The sequence below is a fragment of the Melanotaenia boesemani genome, chromosome 10 (genome assembly GCF_017639745.1).
Source record: "Melanotaenia boesemani isolate fMelBoe1 chromosome 10, fMelBoe1.pri, whole genome shotgun sequence".
In the NCBI taxonomy this organism is placed as follows: Eukaryota; Metazoa; Chordata; class Actinopteri; order Atheriniformes; family Melanotaeniidae; genus Melanotaenia; species Melanotaenia boesemani.
In genome coordinates this window covers 4,454,616-4,475,589 of record NC_055691.1, presented here as the reverse complement: position 1 = coordinate 4,475,589, position 20,974 = coordinate 4,454,616, and the positions used below count along the sequence as shown (strand labels likewise).

The following is a 20,974-nucleotide window of genomic DNA, read 5'->3' as shown; positions in this document are numbered from 1 at the left end:
AAAGCACCAGAAAACATGCTGTTGTAACAGCTTGGTTGCAAATATTCTGCATAAATCTCATGTAAGATAGTTATTATTGCCTTTTGAACATTTTCTGGCTATGTTTTGGCTGTTTTGCAAATTTTCATTATTTACTCTTGGTGGTCATTTTTAACAAATGATTATCTTATAAAGCATCAATCCTTTTGTAATTACTTGTAATAAATACTGATCATTTTTTTCTACACAATGAAGAATTATTGGATGCCTTTTTCTTTTGATTTCGCACTACATTTCACTAGTTTCACCTGTAATCTGATCATTTTGCACCTCTTTATGGGTGTTCAGTGGTTCATCTTAATTACTTTTGCATCTTTTGTAGCTACTCTGTGTCCACTTTAGGTATTTTGTGTTGCATTTGGTTTGATTTTTGACTCATTCTGTGTATTATTTTATGTCTTCCATGTCCCATTTAAGGCATATTGCATAAGGTTATCTCTCTCTAGCCTTTGTACTTTATGTCTCAGTGTGGTTGTTTCACACTGAATTAATATGCACACTATTCATACAAATATGACAATTTTCACATACACTAACAATTTAACTAAACTTTTCAGATTGACATAGAAACACTTGTAGAATGTGAGTGCTCGCTTAAAGATGTTTTCTATTGTTTATCCAGACAGGTTCTATTGATTCAGTCTGAGGTGGAAATCCTCTGAGGCGAAAATACGTGCGAACTTTAATATAGTTCCTAAACCGACACAGTCATTTGTCACTGATACCCTGAGTGTCAGTCGGTGCTGCGTAATGAGGTCCAAATGTACTATGAGGTGTGCATCCTTTCAGGTTGTTTATTTGGGTTCATCTAGTTAGTGTTGTGACAGTATTTTTGTAGGTCCAAACTTTACTCCATATATTTATTACACTGCAAACACATACTGGCTTCATACACTAGAAGCTAAACTGAGAATATTAAGGAAATTAAGGAAATTTGCTCTTTATATTGTTACAGTGAGGTTTTATTCCTCATCATGTGTCATATTAGTTTCATTTAGCATTTTTTCTTGTTTTTTTCTTTAATTTTTTTCAATATGCATGCAAATTATTCAAAAGTCATTTTGAAGTGTCATTGTTTTTTTGTCTAAATAGAATGCAAACTCCTACACCGCTCTACGATTAAAGCACCACTCATCATTATGTACTCGAGTTGTACACTAGCTGCAAATGGGAGGGAAAAAAACAAACAAAAAAAACAAGACAGGGATTCGTGAATAGCAGGAGGCACGACACCACAATATCTACTATTTTAAAAAAACACTTCAGACAAGTGACTAAATTTGACTTCTGTGCACCTCTGAGAACTAACCAGTTGTTTAGGTTAAATGACTATTCTGATCATGACCAAGCATGCATGAACACTAATGCTTGCTCAATACAGATTTAATATTGTCCAACACTTTTCTTATCACTTCGTTTGCCATTAATTGCCTTTATTGATGCTGCGTTGAAATCTTTTTAGCTAGATGCTGAGATCAAGGCCAGGGCCGGGTAATATGCTCAGCCTGACCCAGATGCTGAAACAGCACCAATCCATAGTTTTATGTGACTATTTTTAACATGAAATACAACTCACAATTAACTGTGCAGTTCCCATAGTCATGTCTCCTTTCTGGAACATTTAAAGTGTAATTACACATTTAGATAATTTTGCATGTCTTTGTTGCCAACCTTTAATCAGCTGTATATAATTTAGGTGGTTTTATGTTGACTTTGGTTACTTTGTCATTGGTTGTTTTACATCTGATGGTATTTTTCTATCTTTCTTTCCCCCATTGAATCTCTGTGGTTGTTTCTCATCCCCCTGTGTCTTACTTCTGTTGTATTGTGGCCATTATGTATCGCTTTATAGGTGTTTTGAGCCTTTTTAATCATTTTAGATGGAGGTATCTAATTTTTTTTAACAAAAACATGTCATTGTAGCTAACGTCTCTTTTTACCTTCTGTAAGACCCTTATTCAACTTTCAGTAAGATTGTGAAACAACTGGTTTGTAGCAAAATATCTATGCGAGAGACAAAAACTAAGATTAACTTTGTGAAGCTGTTTTCAGATGATAACATACATTTAATTGCTTATTTTCTGGAGTGTTTGATCATATAAACTCAGAAGTATTTGAACAGTTAACCCCTGAGAGTCTCTCCAACCAACACCAAAAAACAAAACTATTTTCAAAAGATCATTTAAGTCTAAGTTTACATTTCTTTGTGTAACTGCCCGTTAAATGCCTGATGATATTTTTCTGGTTCTTTCTTCAAGGCTGTGTATTCCTGTCTCTCCTTGTAAGTACATGCGTTTGGGTATGAATTATGCACAACAGCGTTTCCTGTGATAAGGCCAAGATTGACAGTTGTGCTCACTGATAAATCAGCTGTGATTTATGGGTGTTTTGTTGTTGATGCTGTCTTTTTCTTAAATCCCTTCACAAGATCTGAGGGAAACATTCATACTGAAAATTTGAAACCTTCACACACTGTGGGTCAAAGAATTTAACACTCTGGGGAACATAAAAGCAGCTAGCAATGAACAAAGCTTGTGGAGTGAAGCCTCTCTTCCCTCACAGTTGGCCAGTTTCACCCTCAGACGCTTGACATTCATCTTTCTCTGTGCTTTGAAACCAGCTTGAAGTGAGAAACACAAAAAAATTACAATATTCAAAGTAGCAGATCCCATATTCAGGCAATTCTTAATCAGTAATAGATTTAACTGCAAAAATTTAACTAATAGCTTATTGGGCAAATATAAGCTTAATAGTGGCTTACAGCCCACACTGTACCTATTACCACATATTTATTTATTTTATATGAAATCTAATTTAAAAACTAGATTGAAAGACATACTGTGAAATGATTAGATGTTGAAAAGTATAAGACTCCAAATGTTCCTCTGTAATTAGTGAATGCTATTATCACAGCAAGTAGCACTTAGCTTATCTTAGCATAAAGGTAAAGCCCAGATAGCAGACATGTTTGGCCAAATTCGGACTACATGTGGTGGTTATAGCTTCGTTACAGAGCTGGCAAGTGTTGAGTGCAGTTACGTTCACAATTATTCAACATCATAAATCAAATTTTGACAAAATAATTCAAACTGGGCTAAACATTTTTTTTATATATATATTGCTATCTAGGAGGTTTGTGAACCAGTTAGCCATGCTCTGTCTTAACATATTAAGAATCAAACATACACCCCAAAATCTTACTAATTATGTTTTTTATAGTTAATCTGTACAAAACTCTAAAAGCAGGATTAATAAACTGTGATTTTACAGAGTTACATGCAGACTGAACGGCCTCCAGAAAGCTAGCCTACAGTGCATCCCCAGCACAGAACCATATTTCTTGATCAGTTTGTTCAGCTTCTTTAAGTCTCTGGTTCTGATGCTGTGTCATGATGCTAATAGGTTTGGACTCAAGATGACTCAGAATTCCAGGGATGGGTACAAACTTTTATTTGTTTACAATGTAAGGAATGTGCAATCCGGGTCTTCTAAGTTCAGGCTTCTGTGAATATGGAGACAGATGTTAGTAAGCAGGGGGCGGCAGGTTACAGTGCGTAATGGTGTGGCTGACGTACCAGCAGAGTGAGGTCCAGCGGGAGAGGGAGGAATCCTCAAGCTCAGAGCCACGGGAATCCGGGGGGGAAATCTGCTGCGTGCTGTAGGAGAAGCTGCTGAGCAAAAGAGGGGTTAGTATCTGGATAGGTTGAACTGCCGGCCAGGCTGACAGAGTGGGAAACGAGAATCCTCGTGGGGGTTAGGGGGAGTAGTCCGTAATCCGTAATCCAAGTCCAATAATCGATTCCAGAGGTCCAGAGCCAGGAGATCCAAACAGAGACAGGCAGAGTACCAGACAGGGGCAGGCTGAGGCAGAATCCAAATCCAAGGCAAACGGGTCAACAACAGACGGGCAAACAGGCTGAGAAATAAGGGCTGGAAGCGTACAGGGTAGAACCAAGACGATCTGGCAACTGAGAGATGAAACAGGCAGGTATATAAAGTGCTCAGCGCAGGTGGAGCGCATCAGTAATCAAGCCAGCGTGCGGGGAAGATGCCTTCAGGGTAGCTGGGAAAAGCCGGCTCCGAACCACGGAGCATGACATGCTGCTGCCTTAACAGATGTTGCAAAGCTGACTGCACTTTACACAAAAGATCTATAGAGGATATGCAACATCTTGGTGCGGACATTGAATGTTCTTAGCTTCCTTAGTCTGGTCAGTCCCTTCTTGTACATGCCTCTTTGTTGTATTTACAGTCTTGTCTGTTGCCCAGTTGAACTCCAAGGTACTTGTACTCCTCCACCAACTTCACCTCTTCTCCCAGGATGTAAACAGCTTTGTTTACTCCTGTTCCTCCTGAAGTCAATAATCATCTCTTTCGTTTTGTTTGTGTTCCAGATGAGGTGATTGTTTCTGCATCACCTCACAAATTCACTGACCAATTATATGTACTTACTTCTTGTGAAGAACTTCTTGGCATCTTCCACCCCAAGACCATTACCATAAGCAAACTGTAATGGATCCTGAAAAGGTGTTCACCTGCTTATTGATGTGAGCCTATAACAGTCTCTGTAGGACTTTCATGATGTGAGATGTTAGGTCTGTAGTGATTTGGTTTAGATGGTTGGGATTTTTTAGGTACCTGAGCAAGGCAGGATGTTTTCCACAGCACAATCTTTTCTTGGAGTTCCCCAAGGTTCCATCCTGGGGCCTCTTTTGTTTAACAACTACATGCTCCCACTGGCACAGGTCATAAAGAAAAACAAAATTAGTTACCATAGCTATGCAGATGACACACAGATATATATTACAATGTCACCAGGAGACCGAGGCCCCGTACAGGCTCTTGGTAAATGCATTGAGGGTATTAATGACTAGATGTTTCTGAACTTTCTTTAGTTAAACAAAAACAAAACTGAGATAATTGTCTTTGCTTCCAAAGAGAAATGATTAAAGGTCACCACAGAGCTTCAGTCTATACACCTAAAAAACACCAACCAGGCCAGAAATCTGTATTGATAGACTCAGACCTTAACTTTAAGAAACACATGAAGGGAATTACAAATTCAGCCTACTATCACCTTAAGAATATATAAGATGATAGTAAAAGATCTGATGTCTCAGCAAGATCTGAAAAACCAAGTCCATGCTTTCATCTTTAGTCGGCTTGATTATTATAACAGTGTTTTTACGGGTCTACCTAAAAAATCAGTTAGACACCTGCAGCTTATTCAGAACTCTGCTGCTCGAGTCCTCACTAAGACCAAGACAGTGGACCATATCAGTACAGCTCTGAGGTCTTTACACTGGCTGCCTGTTCGTCAGAGGATAGACTTTAAAGTTCTGCTGCTGGTCTATAAAGCTCTGAGTGGTTTAGGACCGAAATATATCAGGGACCTCTTGACCCATTATGAACCTGCCAGAACCCTCAGGTCATCTGGATCCAGTTTCTTATCAGTTTCCAGAGTCAGAACCAGACATGGAGAAGCTGCATTCAGTTTATGCTCCACATGTCTGGAACAAACTCCCAGAAAGCCTCAGATCAGCTGAAACCCTCAGTTTATTTAAATCCAAGTCAAAGACCCACATGTTCTCTGCTGCATTTCAATATTTTTTTATTTAGAGTCCAGATCTGCATCTGGTTCTTTTAAGCTGGAATCTTTAAACTTGATCATCTTTTGATATTGTCTTTCCCCACACTGGAACTTTATTTCTTGCATTTTATCTATGTTATCTTATCTTTGTCTTTCTGTTTTTATTTATTTTATTTCTTTTAATGTTTTGGTTTTTTAATTCACTTGTTATTGCTCCCTGCTGTAATGCTTTTAATGTTTTATGTAAAGCACTTTGGGTTGTCTTGTACATGAAGTGTGCTACACAAATAAATTTGCCTTGCCTTGCCTTTTCTGACTCATGCCGGTGTTGAAAAGGTGTTTAAGAATCCAGTATAGTTTATCAGGTATTTAGAATCCTGGGACTGAAACCATTTGGACATGCAGCCTTGTTCGAGTTCAGTTTCTTCAGTTGTTTCTTCATCTGACTGCAGGAGACAAGCAGACTAGAGATGGAAGCAGAAGAGGTCTCAGTATGTTCTGATGTGGAGGAAGATGAGGCTGTGTTTAGGTCCATGACTGAGCTGCAGGGTGACAGAGTGGAGGTGTGACAGGAAAGCTGTGGGCTCATGGAGGGTGTGTGGTCTGTTGGGCTGGAGCCAAGGGGCTGAAGTGAATCCAAAGAACATGTTCAGCCCATTAGCTCTGTCCAGACTTCTATCAGTCTGACCCCCCTTTAACTTGAGGCTGGTGATCTTTTTCATTCCTGACCACACATCCCTCAGGTTGTTTTGCTTTGTCCTGTAGTCCTCCTTGCACATCTTTGTTTTGAGTTGTTTTTGCCTCGTCTTCAGTAACTACCTGTCTCCATCCATTGACTTTCTCTTTGATGCTTAGGAACTTTTTGGGTCACTGGTGATCCAGGATTTGGTACTGGAAAAGCTTCTCAAAGTTTTTGTTGCCACAGTGCTGTCCATAGAGACGTTGATATAATCTGTTGTACACTCACTCATGGCATTGATGTCATCTCTGGTTCACAGAGGACATTCTAGTCTGTGTCATCAAAGGGCCTTCTCAGAGCATCTTCAGCTTTATTAGCCCAGGTTTTAATAATCTGTGTGATGACTGGTTGCTGCTGAACAATGAACCTGAAGGTGGAGGTGAGAAGAACCAGATCATGGTCTGATCTTCCTAAAGTAAGCAGGGCAGGGAAGCTGTATGCATTTTTAACATTTGCATAAAATAAGTCCAACATCTTATTTTCTCTGGTGGAGTAGCTGACAAATTGTAGATGTTGGTAATGTTGCAGAGATGGAGACGTGGAAGTCTTCAGAGATTGCAATGAATGCATTAGGGTGCTGTGTTTGTAGCCTAGCAATGACAAAGCTGATGACACAGGCTTTGTCTGCATTGGTACCAGGTATGATGTAAATCACTACCAGAATAACACAGGTAAACTCTGGATGAAAACTCATGGCTAACAGTTCCATGTCCCTTCTGCAGATCTCCTTCATGGTGGTCAAAGAGCACTGCAATTCCACCTTCCATATCTTTCCACTGAGTTTTCTGTCACGGTCTGCACATACGGTCTTAAACCAGTATACAGATGGTGAAGCACATAATGCTGCATTTCTTGTACTCTTTATGAGTCCTTGTTAGCTGTTAGAGCTTATTCATTTTGTTAGCTAGTAAACCCCGTTTTCCCATTAGAAAGGTTGGTAGAAAAGGTTTGGATGTCCACCACTTTTCCCTTAGTCTTGTTCCTGCCCTGCATTCCCTTTGCTTCCTCTTTAACTTGTTTGGGATTTGATGTGTTATTTCACTCATTAATTAGGTTTTGGAGGCTTCATCAGTTAATCCCGCTAGTAAAGAACTCTTCTGTTGCCATGGAAACTCATCATAACAAATCTTGAAAGAGTCCAAAGTACACTTGAGCAGCACAGCCTTCGAACCAAAAAGCAATTTGATAGTGGTTGTCTTGAAAAAAATTAGACAGCATGGTCGGACATACTGCTTTGCTGCCAAGTTATGTATTTAATGGAAAAATCTTGTATTGACTGTATTGATGAGATAGTGACCATCTGTGAGAGACACAGCTAGTCATTAATGATTGTGATCAGAACTGTTTTACAGGACTGTTATCTTCAGTGCCCTTATGGAGTGAATACAGTTGTAAAACACATCAAAGGACTTTATTACCCTCTTGCTGTGGTTGGTCAACGTGAAACCTGACTATGGAGTCCAGCACCAGTGGCTGTGACAACTGTTTCCAAGGGCGATAGGCTATATAAGGATTTGTCCTGAGACTGGACTACAATTCTAACATTGTCGGCTGACCTGTGTTTAACTTGTCTTCTGGTTGTGTTTGAACTCAGCCAGTCTGCTCAAAAACTTGCAGAAACTTCAGTCGCCCCAACCGATGAGTCAGCAGGTCATCTCTCCGTCTTGGGCTCAACCAGCACACCAGGATGTAACATTCGAAAAGTCTGGCATCCTACAAAACAGGCAGCACTTCTGTCATAACAAGAATCATTACTGTACACAAAGGTCTTGAATGAACAGAAGATGATTATTGGCATGGAGGAGCCGGCAGTTATTCATCATCTGAGAAAGATGTGCTGTTCAGACGGCGAGCCTGTCTAGCATCATTTTCGAAGAAAATAACACTGTAGTGACAAATGACTCCTGCAGAGTTGTGTCGCAGAGAAACATTCCATCTTAAAAACTATTTCTTTGCCAATATCAAGAGTGAAATTACATTTGTATAATAAAATCTTTACTTTTTAGGCTTTGCTTTTATATGGAATCTATAAATGTGCCTATGATAAATGGTTGAGACTTTGCAGTGAAGTTTGGTGGATTACAGTCTTTTAGTCATGACAGACACTTATTTTAAAAACTGTTGTACTGTTGCTTTGCTGATCCTCATGGGGTATTTTAGGTTGCACCGAGGTCAGGGCACTCTGTGTGTCTTCATAAACCCTCCACTGTTGACATGAAGGAATTAGGCTGCTCATAATTTATTTTTGAAAGAGTAATTGATTCTGTAGTGTCTCTTGAGCGTATTAAAAGCACATGACTGGATAGTTAAAAAGATATAAAGTGCGTTTATTTTTCTAAGTCATAACATTAGCAGTATCATGCTAAAATCTGCTTCAATAAATTCAGATACCTTTTAAGGAGGTCTCATACCTTAATTTTCTTCTTCGGGCAATTGCTTGTTCATTATATTTATTTGGAAAGGCTAGGTAATGCAAATATCAAGGTTTTATGAATGCTCTTGCTTCTTATTTGTCCAAACAGCCTGCAGGCATGGGTTCCTGTAATTAGCTGTAAATGTTGTAATTTGTAAATAAACACTTAAACAAGCCTTATGTATTTTGGAAAGCCAAGGCAATGCAAGGCAAGATTATTTGTATAGCACATTTCATATACAGGGCAATTAAAACTGTTTTATTTAAAACAGTAAAAGCATTACAGGTGGTGCAAAGAAAGTGTTAAAAAGTAGTAAAAGGACAACAACAAGAAATAGAAAAAGTCACAATAAAATCATAGTAAAATCTTAATTTACATTAAAATGATTATAAGCAAGATAAATTAAAGGTTACAATGCAGATTTCATGGATTTAAAAGTGAAAGTTTGATCTCCACTGGCAGTTTGTTCCATTTGTTTGCAGCATAACAGCTAAATGTTGCTTCTCCATGTTCAGTCTGGACTCTGGTCTGGACTAGTTGACCAGAGTCTTTGGATCTAAGAGCTCTGCTAGGTTTATATTCTCTGAACATATCACAGATGTTTTCTGGACCTACACTGTTCTGGGATTTTTAAATGATCAGAAGGGTTTTAAAATCTATTCTATGACTGGAAACCAGTGTAAAGATGTTATAACTGGTGTGATGTGTTCAGATCTCTTAGTCCTGGTTAAAAATCTATCAGCAGCGTTTTGTATGAGCTGCAGATGTTTAATGTTCTTTATATGACCATTAAATTAAATGACCATTACAGTAATCCAGCCTACTGGAGATGAATGCATGGATGAGTTTCTCTTGGTCTTTCTGGGAGACTAAACTTCTGTTGATGTTTCTGAGCTTGTTAAAAGCTTCTTAGTGAAGCTTTGATGTGGCTGCTGAAAGTCAGGTCTATGTCTATCAACACTTTCGGTGATTTTAAGAACCCGAGTCTCCAGGTGTTTACCAATGCTAACCCTCTTCTCTTTGCTAACAAACAGAATAATCTCAGTTTTGTCTTCATTTAATTGCAGAAAATTCTCCCTCATCCAGGTGTTTATTTGCTCCAGACATTGACACAGAAACATATTCTTTACATAAAGCTGTAACAGCTTGACAAAGATAAAACAGAACTCAGAATGCAGGAAAATTTAGAGGAAAAAAGGCTGCAGAATAACAAGACTAGACAGATGTTTATTTCCATATTAATATTAAATAGATTAATTTAAATGCTACCAAACTGTCTTTAAAAGGGAGGAAGAAATGGTTTTCAACCATAGAATAATGATCTAAATCCTGCCCCACAATCCACAATGGACCACTTCAAGGGATTTAGCTGAAGGCTGTCCCGTGGACCTTAAGGTTCCCTGATTGAAACATCATCAAATCTGTGGAGAGACCTCAGAAGAGCAGTGCATGAAAGACGTGACGAGACCATCAAAGAAACGGAAAATCCTGTCAGTTCCGATTCTGTGCAGGCAGAAAGGAAGAAACATTTAGCTTCATACTGATTCTCATCCTCATCATCTGCACTCAGAGGGCGAGTTTCCACAGCTTATTTCAAAACTAAATATTTAAAAATGTATCTTAATTATTCAAGTCTGGTGAGCACAAACTTTGTTATAGTGGAATTTGTGCATGTGCTCTGACTTGTTATTGCCACACAGTTTTACACCTTTGCTTAACAAACCTAATGGTAGGTTAAAGCTTATTACAATCACCTTAATCCTCACTGTCAGAATAATCAAGATACAATTTCTGTATATGCAAATATTATTAAACAAAGCTTAATGGGGAGTTTAGTTTATGATTTAAAAATTTGCAGTCTTGCTTAGATTTTAAATGCAATGCTTTTGTTTCTTTGTGAAGAGCCACAAAATGTGAAAATTACCAGATCTGTAGAATTTATTTTTTTAATCTTTGAACCAGCATTTAAATATACATGTGAACCTTCATTACTTCAGTTAATATTGATATAAATATTCCAAGGGCTACTTGAAGTTTTCCAACTGCATTGCGGCATTAAAAGCCATAATAAATAGCATTTACTGAGTCTGAAATTTTGTGAGCAGGCAGGCTGAGACATCAGTTTCAGTGTATTTAATAGCAATATTTTTTTTACAAGATATATTCCATAAGTATCAAGGTGTTTAACACCTTAATGTTGAAAACTAAAGGACATTCTCATCTACAGAAGATAACAGCAATATTAGCCTTTGGACATGCAAGCGCCTGAGGCAGAATATACTATACACAAACAATTCAAAATGTGTGTGTTGCTCCCTTCATGCATACATCAGAGTCAGTTACTGATCTCCTTCCTCTTTCTCTCCCTTCTTTACCGATCTGCTCACTTTCTCCAGGTCCAGACGAAATCGTGGTGTTTCATGGATACCCCCTCCAGAGCTCATTGGAGACCTTGCAATCATAGATTCAGCATCAAGAAAATGGCTTTCATCATGGCAACTTTCCACCTCCAGACTGTGCTGCGTGATCCCTCCTCGCCAGGGTGTAATTGCTGAGGCAGGAAGTTGTGAGTCAAGTTGTGACGATCTTCCGAGTTTAGATAAAAATCACCCAAACCATGTAGTGTTCCTTTCTCTGAGGAGGGGGGAGGGTATCCATTTGAGTCTGATTTCTTTTTTTATTACTATTATTTATTCATTTCTTTTCATGTAATTTGCGGGACAGATTTGTGCACACTTGTTTGAGTGTATGTGGATGTGGGCAGAGAGTGTGAGGTGAGGAGAAAGTGACTGAGAGGAAGAAAGAGAAAGAAGGAAAGAGATGGTCCTCCACACCACCCCTTACTCCAGTGCTTGTCTGCACTTCCTGGACGGCTTGTCATGGAGCCTGGTGTTTCCCTGCTACTGGCTCCTGGACCGGCTCCTAGCCTCCTGTGTGGCCACATCGCTAGAGAAGCGCCAGCGCTCCCAGGATCCCTGCTCCTTCCTAAGTCTGTGTGTCCTAATTTCTGCACCCCTTTATCTGCTTCTCCTTCTGGTCTCCTTGCCTTTTGCCCTTCTGGGTTTTATCATCTGGGCTCCCCTGCAGGCTGTCCGCCAACCATACCTGTACACCTACCACAGGTAAGGTTTTACTCAGCGTTCTATACAAAATTGTATTTTTTTTTTTCATGTTATTAAATTATTTCACTCCAATTGTAAAACCTTTGTTTTTGATTTCTTTCTTTTAAAAAGTAAGTAGTACTTAGCTCGATATGGCATTTTCTCTTTGTTCAGGCCAGACAAGCACCAGGCAGAGCAAGGTCAGGCTGGACCAGGGGGTGCTGGGATTGGGGAATGGAGGCCACAGGGCAGAAGCTTCTGTTTCTGTAGTGCCAATGTTTGCCTCCTGCCAGACTCTCTGGCCAGGTTCAACAACTTGTCAGACACCCACAGGAGAGCACGCGAGGTGGGGAAACGAATTCGCAATGGTGCCAGTCGACCCCAGATAAAAATCTACATCGACTCACCGACAAACACTTCCATCAGGTTGGGAGAGTTCACTGATGGGCTCCTTTTGTCTGTTTGTGAGGTAAATATATTCACTTTAAAATATCTTCCTTTCTCTTCTGTTTATTTAGTGCTGCATCCTTCAGCAGTCTTGCTACTGGTTTCCGTCGTACCTCCTCTCTGGATCAGCGTCCAGAACAGATACACACCACCAATGGCCCAGCTGAAACTGAAATCGAACCCCTCACAGAGTGCCCGATTCATCCCTCAGGTGCCACCGACTGCCCTGTTCACCCCGCTGCAGGAGAGCAGGGCTCCACTGAATGCCCTGTTCACCATGATGGAGCTGATAACACAGCAGACTGCCCCGTCCACCCTGTGGGGGCTAACAGCACCTCAGATTACCCTGTTCACATTTCAAGTGAGGCTGCAGACTGTCCCATGCATTCCACAGTAGGCCAGAGTGGCCCTGGCAACCATGACTGCCCCATGCATGGGGAAGGGATGCAGCAAAAGCCCTCCACAGACTGCCCGCTTCACACCTCAGGGGTTCAAATCAGCATTAGTGCTCCAGAGCCGGAACCTCAGGAGGAGGAGGCCGAGACGGGGAATCATCGGGACCAGGTAGGAGGAGACACAGGCAGTATGACTGCATCGAGGGAGTCCCTCACTCGTTACCATGGTGGTGATGGTGGTGTTGGGATATCCTCCAATAATACTCTCTCTCACGTCCCACGTACATCAATCTTCAAGCGTCCAGGGCGGAAACGTCGCCATGGAGATGAAACATTCGACCATGAGATCTCTGCCTTTTTCCCTGCCAACTTGGATTTCCTGGCTCTACAGGAGGTATTTGACCATGGAGCAACCACAAGATTGCGGCGGCAGCTGCATCGCTACTTCCCCTATGTGCTGAGTGATGTTGGGCGGTACGGCTGGAAAGGTTGCTGCTCCAGGTTCAAATTCTTAAACAGCGGCCTGATGCTGGCCAGTCGCTACCCAATCTTGGATGCACGTTATGAGTGCTACCCAAACGGAAGAGGAGAGGATGCACTAGCAGCCAAGGGGGCGCTGTTTGCTAAGGTCAGACATTTTTCTTTTTTATCTGCTGCTTTTCTTTGATTTTTAGAACTCATGCTCCTATTTGGGTTCAGTCAGTGTTAAAGTAAAACATTTTCAGAGGATTTAAGTAGGTTTGTATGCAACCTTTGTGATATACCTTTGAATATGAGGTTCGAATTAAGCTTCGTTTAGCTGAAAAATTGGAAACAGGAGACACCTAGCTCTGCTCTGGTTCTGTGATGTGAAAAGCTTTAAAATGTGTCATAGCATTAGCCAAACGTGGTCAGTCACACAAACCTTTAGATAACATGGTTTTTGTATACCCATATAATGGGGGAATTAATATTAATAAATTGCTTTAAGTAAGCCTTGGAGCTGGCAAACTTTTATAAAAGTGGAAGTCAAGGTAGCTATTTCCATCTGCTTCAAGTTTTCATGCTAAGCTAAATTTAATCTCATGATGAGTGGACATTTAATTATCTCATATTGGCTACTGTGATTATGTCAAGGTCAATGATGTCACATGGATTTTTTTTGTCAAACTCTAACTAAGTAATTTTGCCTCTGAAGCCTAACTAATTAACTTTAGTGATCAAACTACAGCAAGTAGTTGTGCTGCCCAAAACAGAACAAGTGGATGAAACATAAACAGAATTGAGATGTTCCTTTCATTCCTTTAATTTCTTTCATTCATTTGTTCCATTTCCAGACTTCTTTTCTGGATTCTGTTACTTTTTCAATGCACAGTCTTTACTGTAAGCAGCACCAGTGGGTCAGGAGCTGATCTCAGAGAGGCACTGTGTGTATCTTGGATACAGAAAGAGCTTTGAATTAAATTCCAGTATTTAATGGCCCGGGACCCAAAACTGGTTTAATTACACCTATTACCCCATTATGCTATCTGTAACTGCAAAAAAAATAAAAATAAAATAAAAAAAAATCACATAATCACAAAAGTTTTTTTATTTTGTTTTGTTTGTTTTTTTTTTTTCTTATTCCCTGAAGATGTGGCATTCATTAGTCCTGCATGGAAAATATATTATTGCTGCTACATCAACTTCTTTATTTATCACAGACAAGCTTTTTTAGCAATGATTTCACTAATTAGATTCAGAATTGTTGTGACTAGAAGGTCAGTGGAGAAAGGAAATGAGGAAATGCCATAACTAATGGCTCAGTTCATGTTTAGAATTATCTACATTTCAGGGGCTTTCACATAGCTTGGAATTTCTATTCCTTCTCTTAGAATAATTTCCAAGTCACACTTAGTCTTTTTAGTCTCTCTACATATGTAATAAAGGGCATCCTGTGTTTCCCCTCTGAGCTAAATTTAAGTATAAATGTCACTGTGAGGCAAATTTTATGGTTCACTTGCAGCAGAAATGTGCTCTAAACGTTGCTTGGCACCGTTTCAGCTAAACTCTAATCTGACATCTGTTATACACTGTTGTATGACCTTGGCAGAGCAATAACTGAATGTCACGATTACTTTGTTCATGCTAAAGTACCGTATTATAGATTTGTTGGAAGAATGTGTGACAGAAGACCGGAGAGTCAGTGTCTAAATGACTTGCTGGCTTTTACATAATGTGATAAAAAAAAAAACCATATGTGAAGCAAAATATTTTGACATAGAATTTTTTTACTTCTCTCTTCATCTTATTAAAGCTTTTAGACTTTTTTAAAATAATGAAAGTTTATAACTGTTTAATACCTTTGTATAAATGTGTGCATACAACATCTGCATCTATTCACACACAGCACATCTTACGTTGTACCGTCAGCGACTCTTACAGCCTTTCCACACGTTTCACACATTTGCAAATAAATCAGAAAAAAAATCATGGACAATTAGCAACTGTCCATGATTCACAACTGGGAAGTTTATACATTTAATATATTTGGATGGATTATCAGATTTGCTCCAGCATTCGTCCTTCGTCTGTGTATATTCACACACTTTGTGCTCCCTGGTAGATTCGCTGCTTAAGCTACAAGCTTTTTATACTGGCTGATTGATATTTCAGCCAATTGAAAATTGTGAAAAATTCCAATGTATGTCTTGAAACTTGCTTATTTTATCCAACTAAAATCCCAAAGATAAGTTCTTTACACAACTCATGTTCGAGAAATTTCTGTGTGATAAATTGTGTTAATAATGACTAAATTTGATTCACCAGATACTGGCTACTGGTGACCCCCTACAGATCAGCTGCTTAGTATGAGAGCATTCTCCGCTTCTCACGTTATGGGCTTGTTTCTCCTTTTTTGGATCTCCTTTTCTATAAATGAGTATGAGATGCAGCTTTTACGTGGAAATTAGGTTTAGAGAGTGATACTGCTTGTGCACTAATGTAGACCTTAATTTTTCCTTCTAAATCTAAAGATCTAAAAAGAGATTTGCATTTTTTCTTTTGAAACCTTTTTACAAACACTTTCTTCATACCCTAAATATATACTCCACGCTTGGACAGGATCTCTCTGGGTCTGTTTTGAACTCACGTGGTGACTCACAAAGAGTCACTTGTGGCCATTTGTGGTTTCCTGAACTTGTAGCACACCAGTCCCAGAAGTCATGTCAATGTGAAAAATAGCAGCATCCATAAAATGCATATCACCGTAATACTGCAAAGGAAGTGAAAATAAAACCAGAAACAAAAACAAATATACATCTGAACTTATAAGATCAGACTCAAACATGAGTCTGTCCTCCTTCCGCCTTCTTATGAACTCAGTTTTACATGTCAATAAGTCAACATTATCGGACATAGTTTTCCTTTCACTGTTTATGATTGGAGCAGCTGGTCCCTTTCTTACTGCCACACAAGAATAATTGGCAATATACAATTTCCTGTACATGGAAACCTGTTTCAAAGGGCTCTTAACAAAGCAATATGTAAGACATAGGAAAAAAATATGCTGGCATCCAGCCTTCAATGCCACCCAAGACAATTGTGGGTTTAAATGAAACACCCCCCAACACATCTCCACTCCCAGCCCAGAATATTAAGGCAGTCCATAAAGAGCTATTTTGACCTCTTAAAAAGATCAAACCAAGCTTGAGAAAGAATCAATGAACATTACAAATGTTTCCGCTGCATCAACAGCAATGCTAAAGACTGTTGAGCTAAACCCTAACATAAAGATGTTTCCATTTTTAGTTTAGCATGTAAGACCTCTAACATTGGTTAATGAAGACAAAACAAATTTCATGCTCATTAGTTTAGTCCTCACCATGGTGCTGCATGAGAAGATGGGTTCTTTTCAGTGAGGCAATGTGGTGTAGATTGTTGTGTCGTGTTTAATAACTGCTGCATATCAATCCAGATAGGAAACACATGCAAACCTCATTTGGGCGAGGTACGGGCCTGTTATGGCCCAACTGCGGCCACTTTTAGGCCAGATACTCTTTGCTGTGATGGAAGTCATTACAGAAAATTAACATTTTTCCCTACAACTCTACTCTAGTTTTAGCATCAACAAAGCAGTTTTAGTAGTTAGGATAGGACACGCTGTGAAAGTTTAATGCAAAAACGCAAACCTGTTAAGAAGGACTGTTGGGACTATGCAGTTTCCATTGTCTTTATTCTGTCTGAGCTTCATTCCATAGCATTCTTCTTTACGTAATAACCAAACACAGCATTAGAAAAAGCAGCAGTGCAGAGGGTATAGCTTTTCAGTAATTAATCAGAGTTGCAGCAAGCCACAGTGGTTTATGTGTCATTTTTATGTGTATGCAGTGCTTTTTGATGGTGTGTGACTTCGTTAATCAGTCACATACTGTGACCGGCAGGATGTGAGTCTGGATCTGATCCAGTCCCTGCTGGGCTGGGTCTACTTCATGCGACCTGATGCTGCTGATGGGTACCTGCATGTGTATATAAGCACACCTTTCCATGCCCTTATGTATACTAGATGTAATAAAGACACACTACATCACAGCTTGCATGCTGACAGTTTATCCCTGCTTCCCAGCTGCCTGCTGACTGTCGCTGCGGCTTACAAGCTGCCTTTACTTCTACATTTCACCACCTCCGTTCATGTGAGGTCACTCCAGGTCTCATTGACAAGCTGGATGTGAACCAGCTGGCAAGCACATGTTTTAATGTAAGCTGCTAATGCTGTTAGCTGACAGAGAAAGAAAAGAAGAATTTTTAACAAAATGGGTCTCCGTAAACTGGATTTACTTCTGCATTAAATGCCTGCACCTGTGGTGCATCTCTTGGGAATATACTGAACAACGGGGATCAGGGTCAGTGAAAACATGCAGGGACAGCACAAACTGTGTGAGCACTTATGTTCTCTCCTGTTTGTTTCTAATCTTGGTTGTGCTTGTTGAGAGGTAGACTGATTAAAGAAGGAATGATTACCAGTATTTGTCTTTAATTGCATTTAGTTTTATTGACACTTCAACAAATCTGGAAAGTGGAACAACTTCTCGAGTTGCCATAGAGGTACACAGTTGGTCAACCTTAGCAACAGTGTCCAAAACTGATAAAAAATAAGAAGATACTTTCAAACGCACACAAGCTCACTGTTGGTAGATATTTTATAATCTTCCCTCAAGCATCGTTTAAACTTCTGAAAACACATATATGCACATTTAAAAATTAATGTGTTATTCACAAATGCAGATTAAAGCTCCATCGTGCAAAGAAGCCATATGTAAACATGATCCAGGAATGCAGCCATCTACTCTGGACAAAAGCTCATAACAGAAGAAATAAAAAAACTGTTTTGTGGTTAGACAAATCAAAAATTTGAAATTTGTTCTGGTAATCATGGATACTGTCTAACATAGACTAAAGAGAAGAGGGATCATCTTGTTATTAGCATTCAGTTCAAAGTCCTGCATCTCTGGTGGTATGGAGGAGTGCTTGCATTATTGCCTTTAGGACTGGCAACCGGCCCATCTGGAAACCCATCATCAATGCTGAAATATATATATATAGAATTATTTATCCAGACAAGGTATTTATTTTAGGTAAACTGCATCAATTAGAGCAACAGCATGGCTTCACATGGTAGATCATGGAGCTCAAAGTACAACAGAACTATGGAGCAGCTAGAATCAAACAGTCCCAAATTTTGAGATGCGCTGCTGGTATCAAGATCAAGATGAGCTAGTATGTCATTCGTGAGATTAGTCAATCATTGCAACCTGTTGTTATATTTCAAACAGCCTTCCAACTTTTTGGGGGGAATTTGGTGTTTATTCAACCAAAAGCATATTAAATAAAGATTATGCAGATTTGAGTTTCTGTTATAATGTAGGTCTTTTGTGCATGGATGAGCAGAAATGGAAGTTAACAAAGAAAATGACCAAAATAAACAGCATCTATCCAGAACAGGGATGTTAAATCCAACAGCTTGAAAAGCTAAGAAGAAGCTAGCAGAAGTAATAAGAATCACAGATGAATTTCCTGCTTTCTCCCAAAATGAAGAAGGAAGTAGGACAGCTGTCAGTGTGTGGCTCACTGTTCTGCTCCATCACCTAAATGAAAGCATGTAAACAGAGTCACAGTGAGCACAAACAACACGGCAGATGCAACATCCACTATAAATCAAAACCAGCCTCATAGTGACTGAGACGGAATTCGTGTAAAAGCCTTGAATCCTTCTTTATTCTGCAACTAAACCCTGCATAACTGTCAGGTTTTTCCCTTGAACTGTGAGGTTTTCTTTTGCTGTTTTTCAACATGAAAAACACAAAGAATTAATTTAAGAATTGTGCCTATACGTAACTTTTTCTAAGCTCTGAACTTTTGCTGCAAATAACCTCAAACTGAAAAAAAGATTTAAGTCTTTTAGTGAATTTAATTGGTGCTTTATTAGATAGTGAAGGGTTTTTTTTTATGCTCTTGAGATTTTGCCTCCCATTTTCTGTTTTCTTCTAGCTGCACGGGCTGGTCAAATAAAATGAGCACATTTGAGACTCATTACCAGAAGAATAAATGACAAACCTCTCACATCAACCAGCTGTGCGGGTGAAAGTTCATTTTCAGCCTTTGGAACCGCAGTCGTCCAGCATGCTTCTTCTGGATCCCTCGGTTGCCATTAGTGCATGTGTCAGATGTGAATGTCTTCCTGATCTTTCTCTGGATCTGGCTCCTCATTATAGCTTTGATTTTAGTGGATGCACAAGCAGATCTTCATCCGGTGTCCACATACCAACCGTGTAGTTTAAGTGCTCATTGCTTGTTCTTTTGCAGATGTGTTTTACAGCTGCTGTTGCCTGAATATGTTATTAACAGGGCCAACTTGTCTATTGAAGTAGGTAATTTTCTGCAGAAAAAAGAAAAAAAAATCACAAGTGCAAATAAATGTGTGCTGGAATTCAAACTCTGTGTGTGTGTGTGTGTGTGTGTGTGTGTGTGTGTGTGTGTGTGTGTGTGTGTGTGTGTGTATGTGTGTGTGTGTGTGTGGGTGTGTGTGCGTGCGCTACATTTCTGGTTACTGCATGTTGCTCAGATAAACTGATGGTAAGTTGTACAAACATCAACATCCACTGGCTTTAAGTAAAATAATCTGAAGCACCATTAATTGTCCTCTATGGCTACACAGATTCCAATTCCACTGATAAGTCCTCTTTAGGGTTCACCTGTGAGTATAAGTGCACATTAATGTACTATTTGTTTTTCTACCAGTCATGTTGCTAAAAAAAACCTTTCTGTTTCATATTTAAGCTAGTATATTCCTCCCATACAAACAGGAGATTATAGAGGTAGTCTTGTTGCATCAGACATAAGAAGCACCATTCAATTAGGTCTATATCATGATTTTAATTTTGATGCAAAAATACTAACTGAATATTGCACAAATACTTATTCAAGCTTTCTTTGACAAAATCTGTCTGCTGTGACTTTGCTGTAACATATGATTCTTATGTTTAACTACCTCTTCATTATAGGAGACGGTACAGAGAGTGAGATGTGTGTATAGTATAGAGACAAATTATCTATGTGCACTGTGGGAAGCACCAATCTGAATATGTAGCATACCAAAATGTAAATGGCAAATAAGAGAAACTCAGCTAAAAGCCTCCACCAAGCATAATTTGCCACCCAAATGAAAGACAGTTCACACGGCAAGCAATTATATGGACATGTCACAAAAAAAACAAAAAAAAAAAACAAAACAAAACATGCAAACAGCACATGTTCACTTCAATGCTTCTGCTAATTTCACCACTTCAAACAAATCACACAAACAAGGCGTCACATGAAAGAAGAGTCCCTGCTGATTACAGAGATGTCTATTTCAGTATTTTGTGATGAAATCTTGGCAAGTTAGTAGCCAAAGAGTAGCCAAATAAATAATAAAAAAATCCAAATAATGAAGTATTTTGATTCTGATACTTCTGTAGTAATATCAGATATCTTAGCCTCTTTTTTTAGCCCAAGATTATTAAGATAGTCATTGTGGTTGTAAAAGATATACTCCATTTATTTTGATTGGATAGGTAATTTTGGCAGAAAATGGGCCTTGTGATGAAATAATGGAATCAGAATCGCAAATAAAGTTCAGATGAATCTCATCTCAATGTCTGCTTTTTGTCCAAACAGACGTGCTAAACAAATTCACACCTTTACGCAACTGTGATAAACAACAACTTGGTAGTTTCTTATCAGGGCTACATGGT

The 20,974-nt window shown here is 39.1% G+C and overlaps 1 protein-coding gene and 1 long non-coding RNA gene across 2 annotated transcripts in view; one reads left to right on the top strand and one right to left on the bottom strand.

The window, feature by feature from the left end:
• Nucleotides 1-3,473: 3,473 nt before the first annotated feature.
• Nucleotides 3,474-11,307, bottom strand: LOC121647696. The gene is made up of 3 exons (XR_006011876.1): nt 11,158-11,307; nt 7,925-8,081; nt 3,474-4,775 (listed from the first exon to the last, which is right to left on the bottom strand). It is a non-coding gene; the product is annotated as an uncharacterized LOC121647696 (long non-coding RNA).
• Nucleotides 11,308-11,468: 161 nt separating this feature from the next.
• smpd3 (sphingomyelin phosphodiesterase 3) overlaps nt 11,469-20,974 on the top strand; it is a 43,228-nt gene continuing 33,722 nt past the window's right edge. Inside the window, exons 1-3 of the mRNA XM_041997020.1 lie at nt 11,469-11,904; nt 12,058-12,309; nt 12,402-13,353. Of these exons, the coding sequence (XP_041852954.1) occupies nt 11,603-11,904; nt 12,058-12,309; nt 12,402-13,353 (1,506 nt within the window). The 5' untranslated portion in view covers nt 11,469-11,602. The remainder of the gene's footprint in view (nt 11,905-12,057; nt 12,310-12,401; nt 13,354-20,974) is intronic.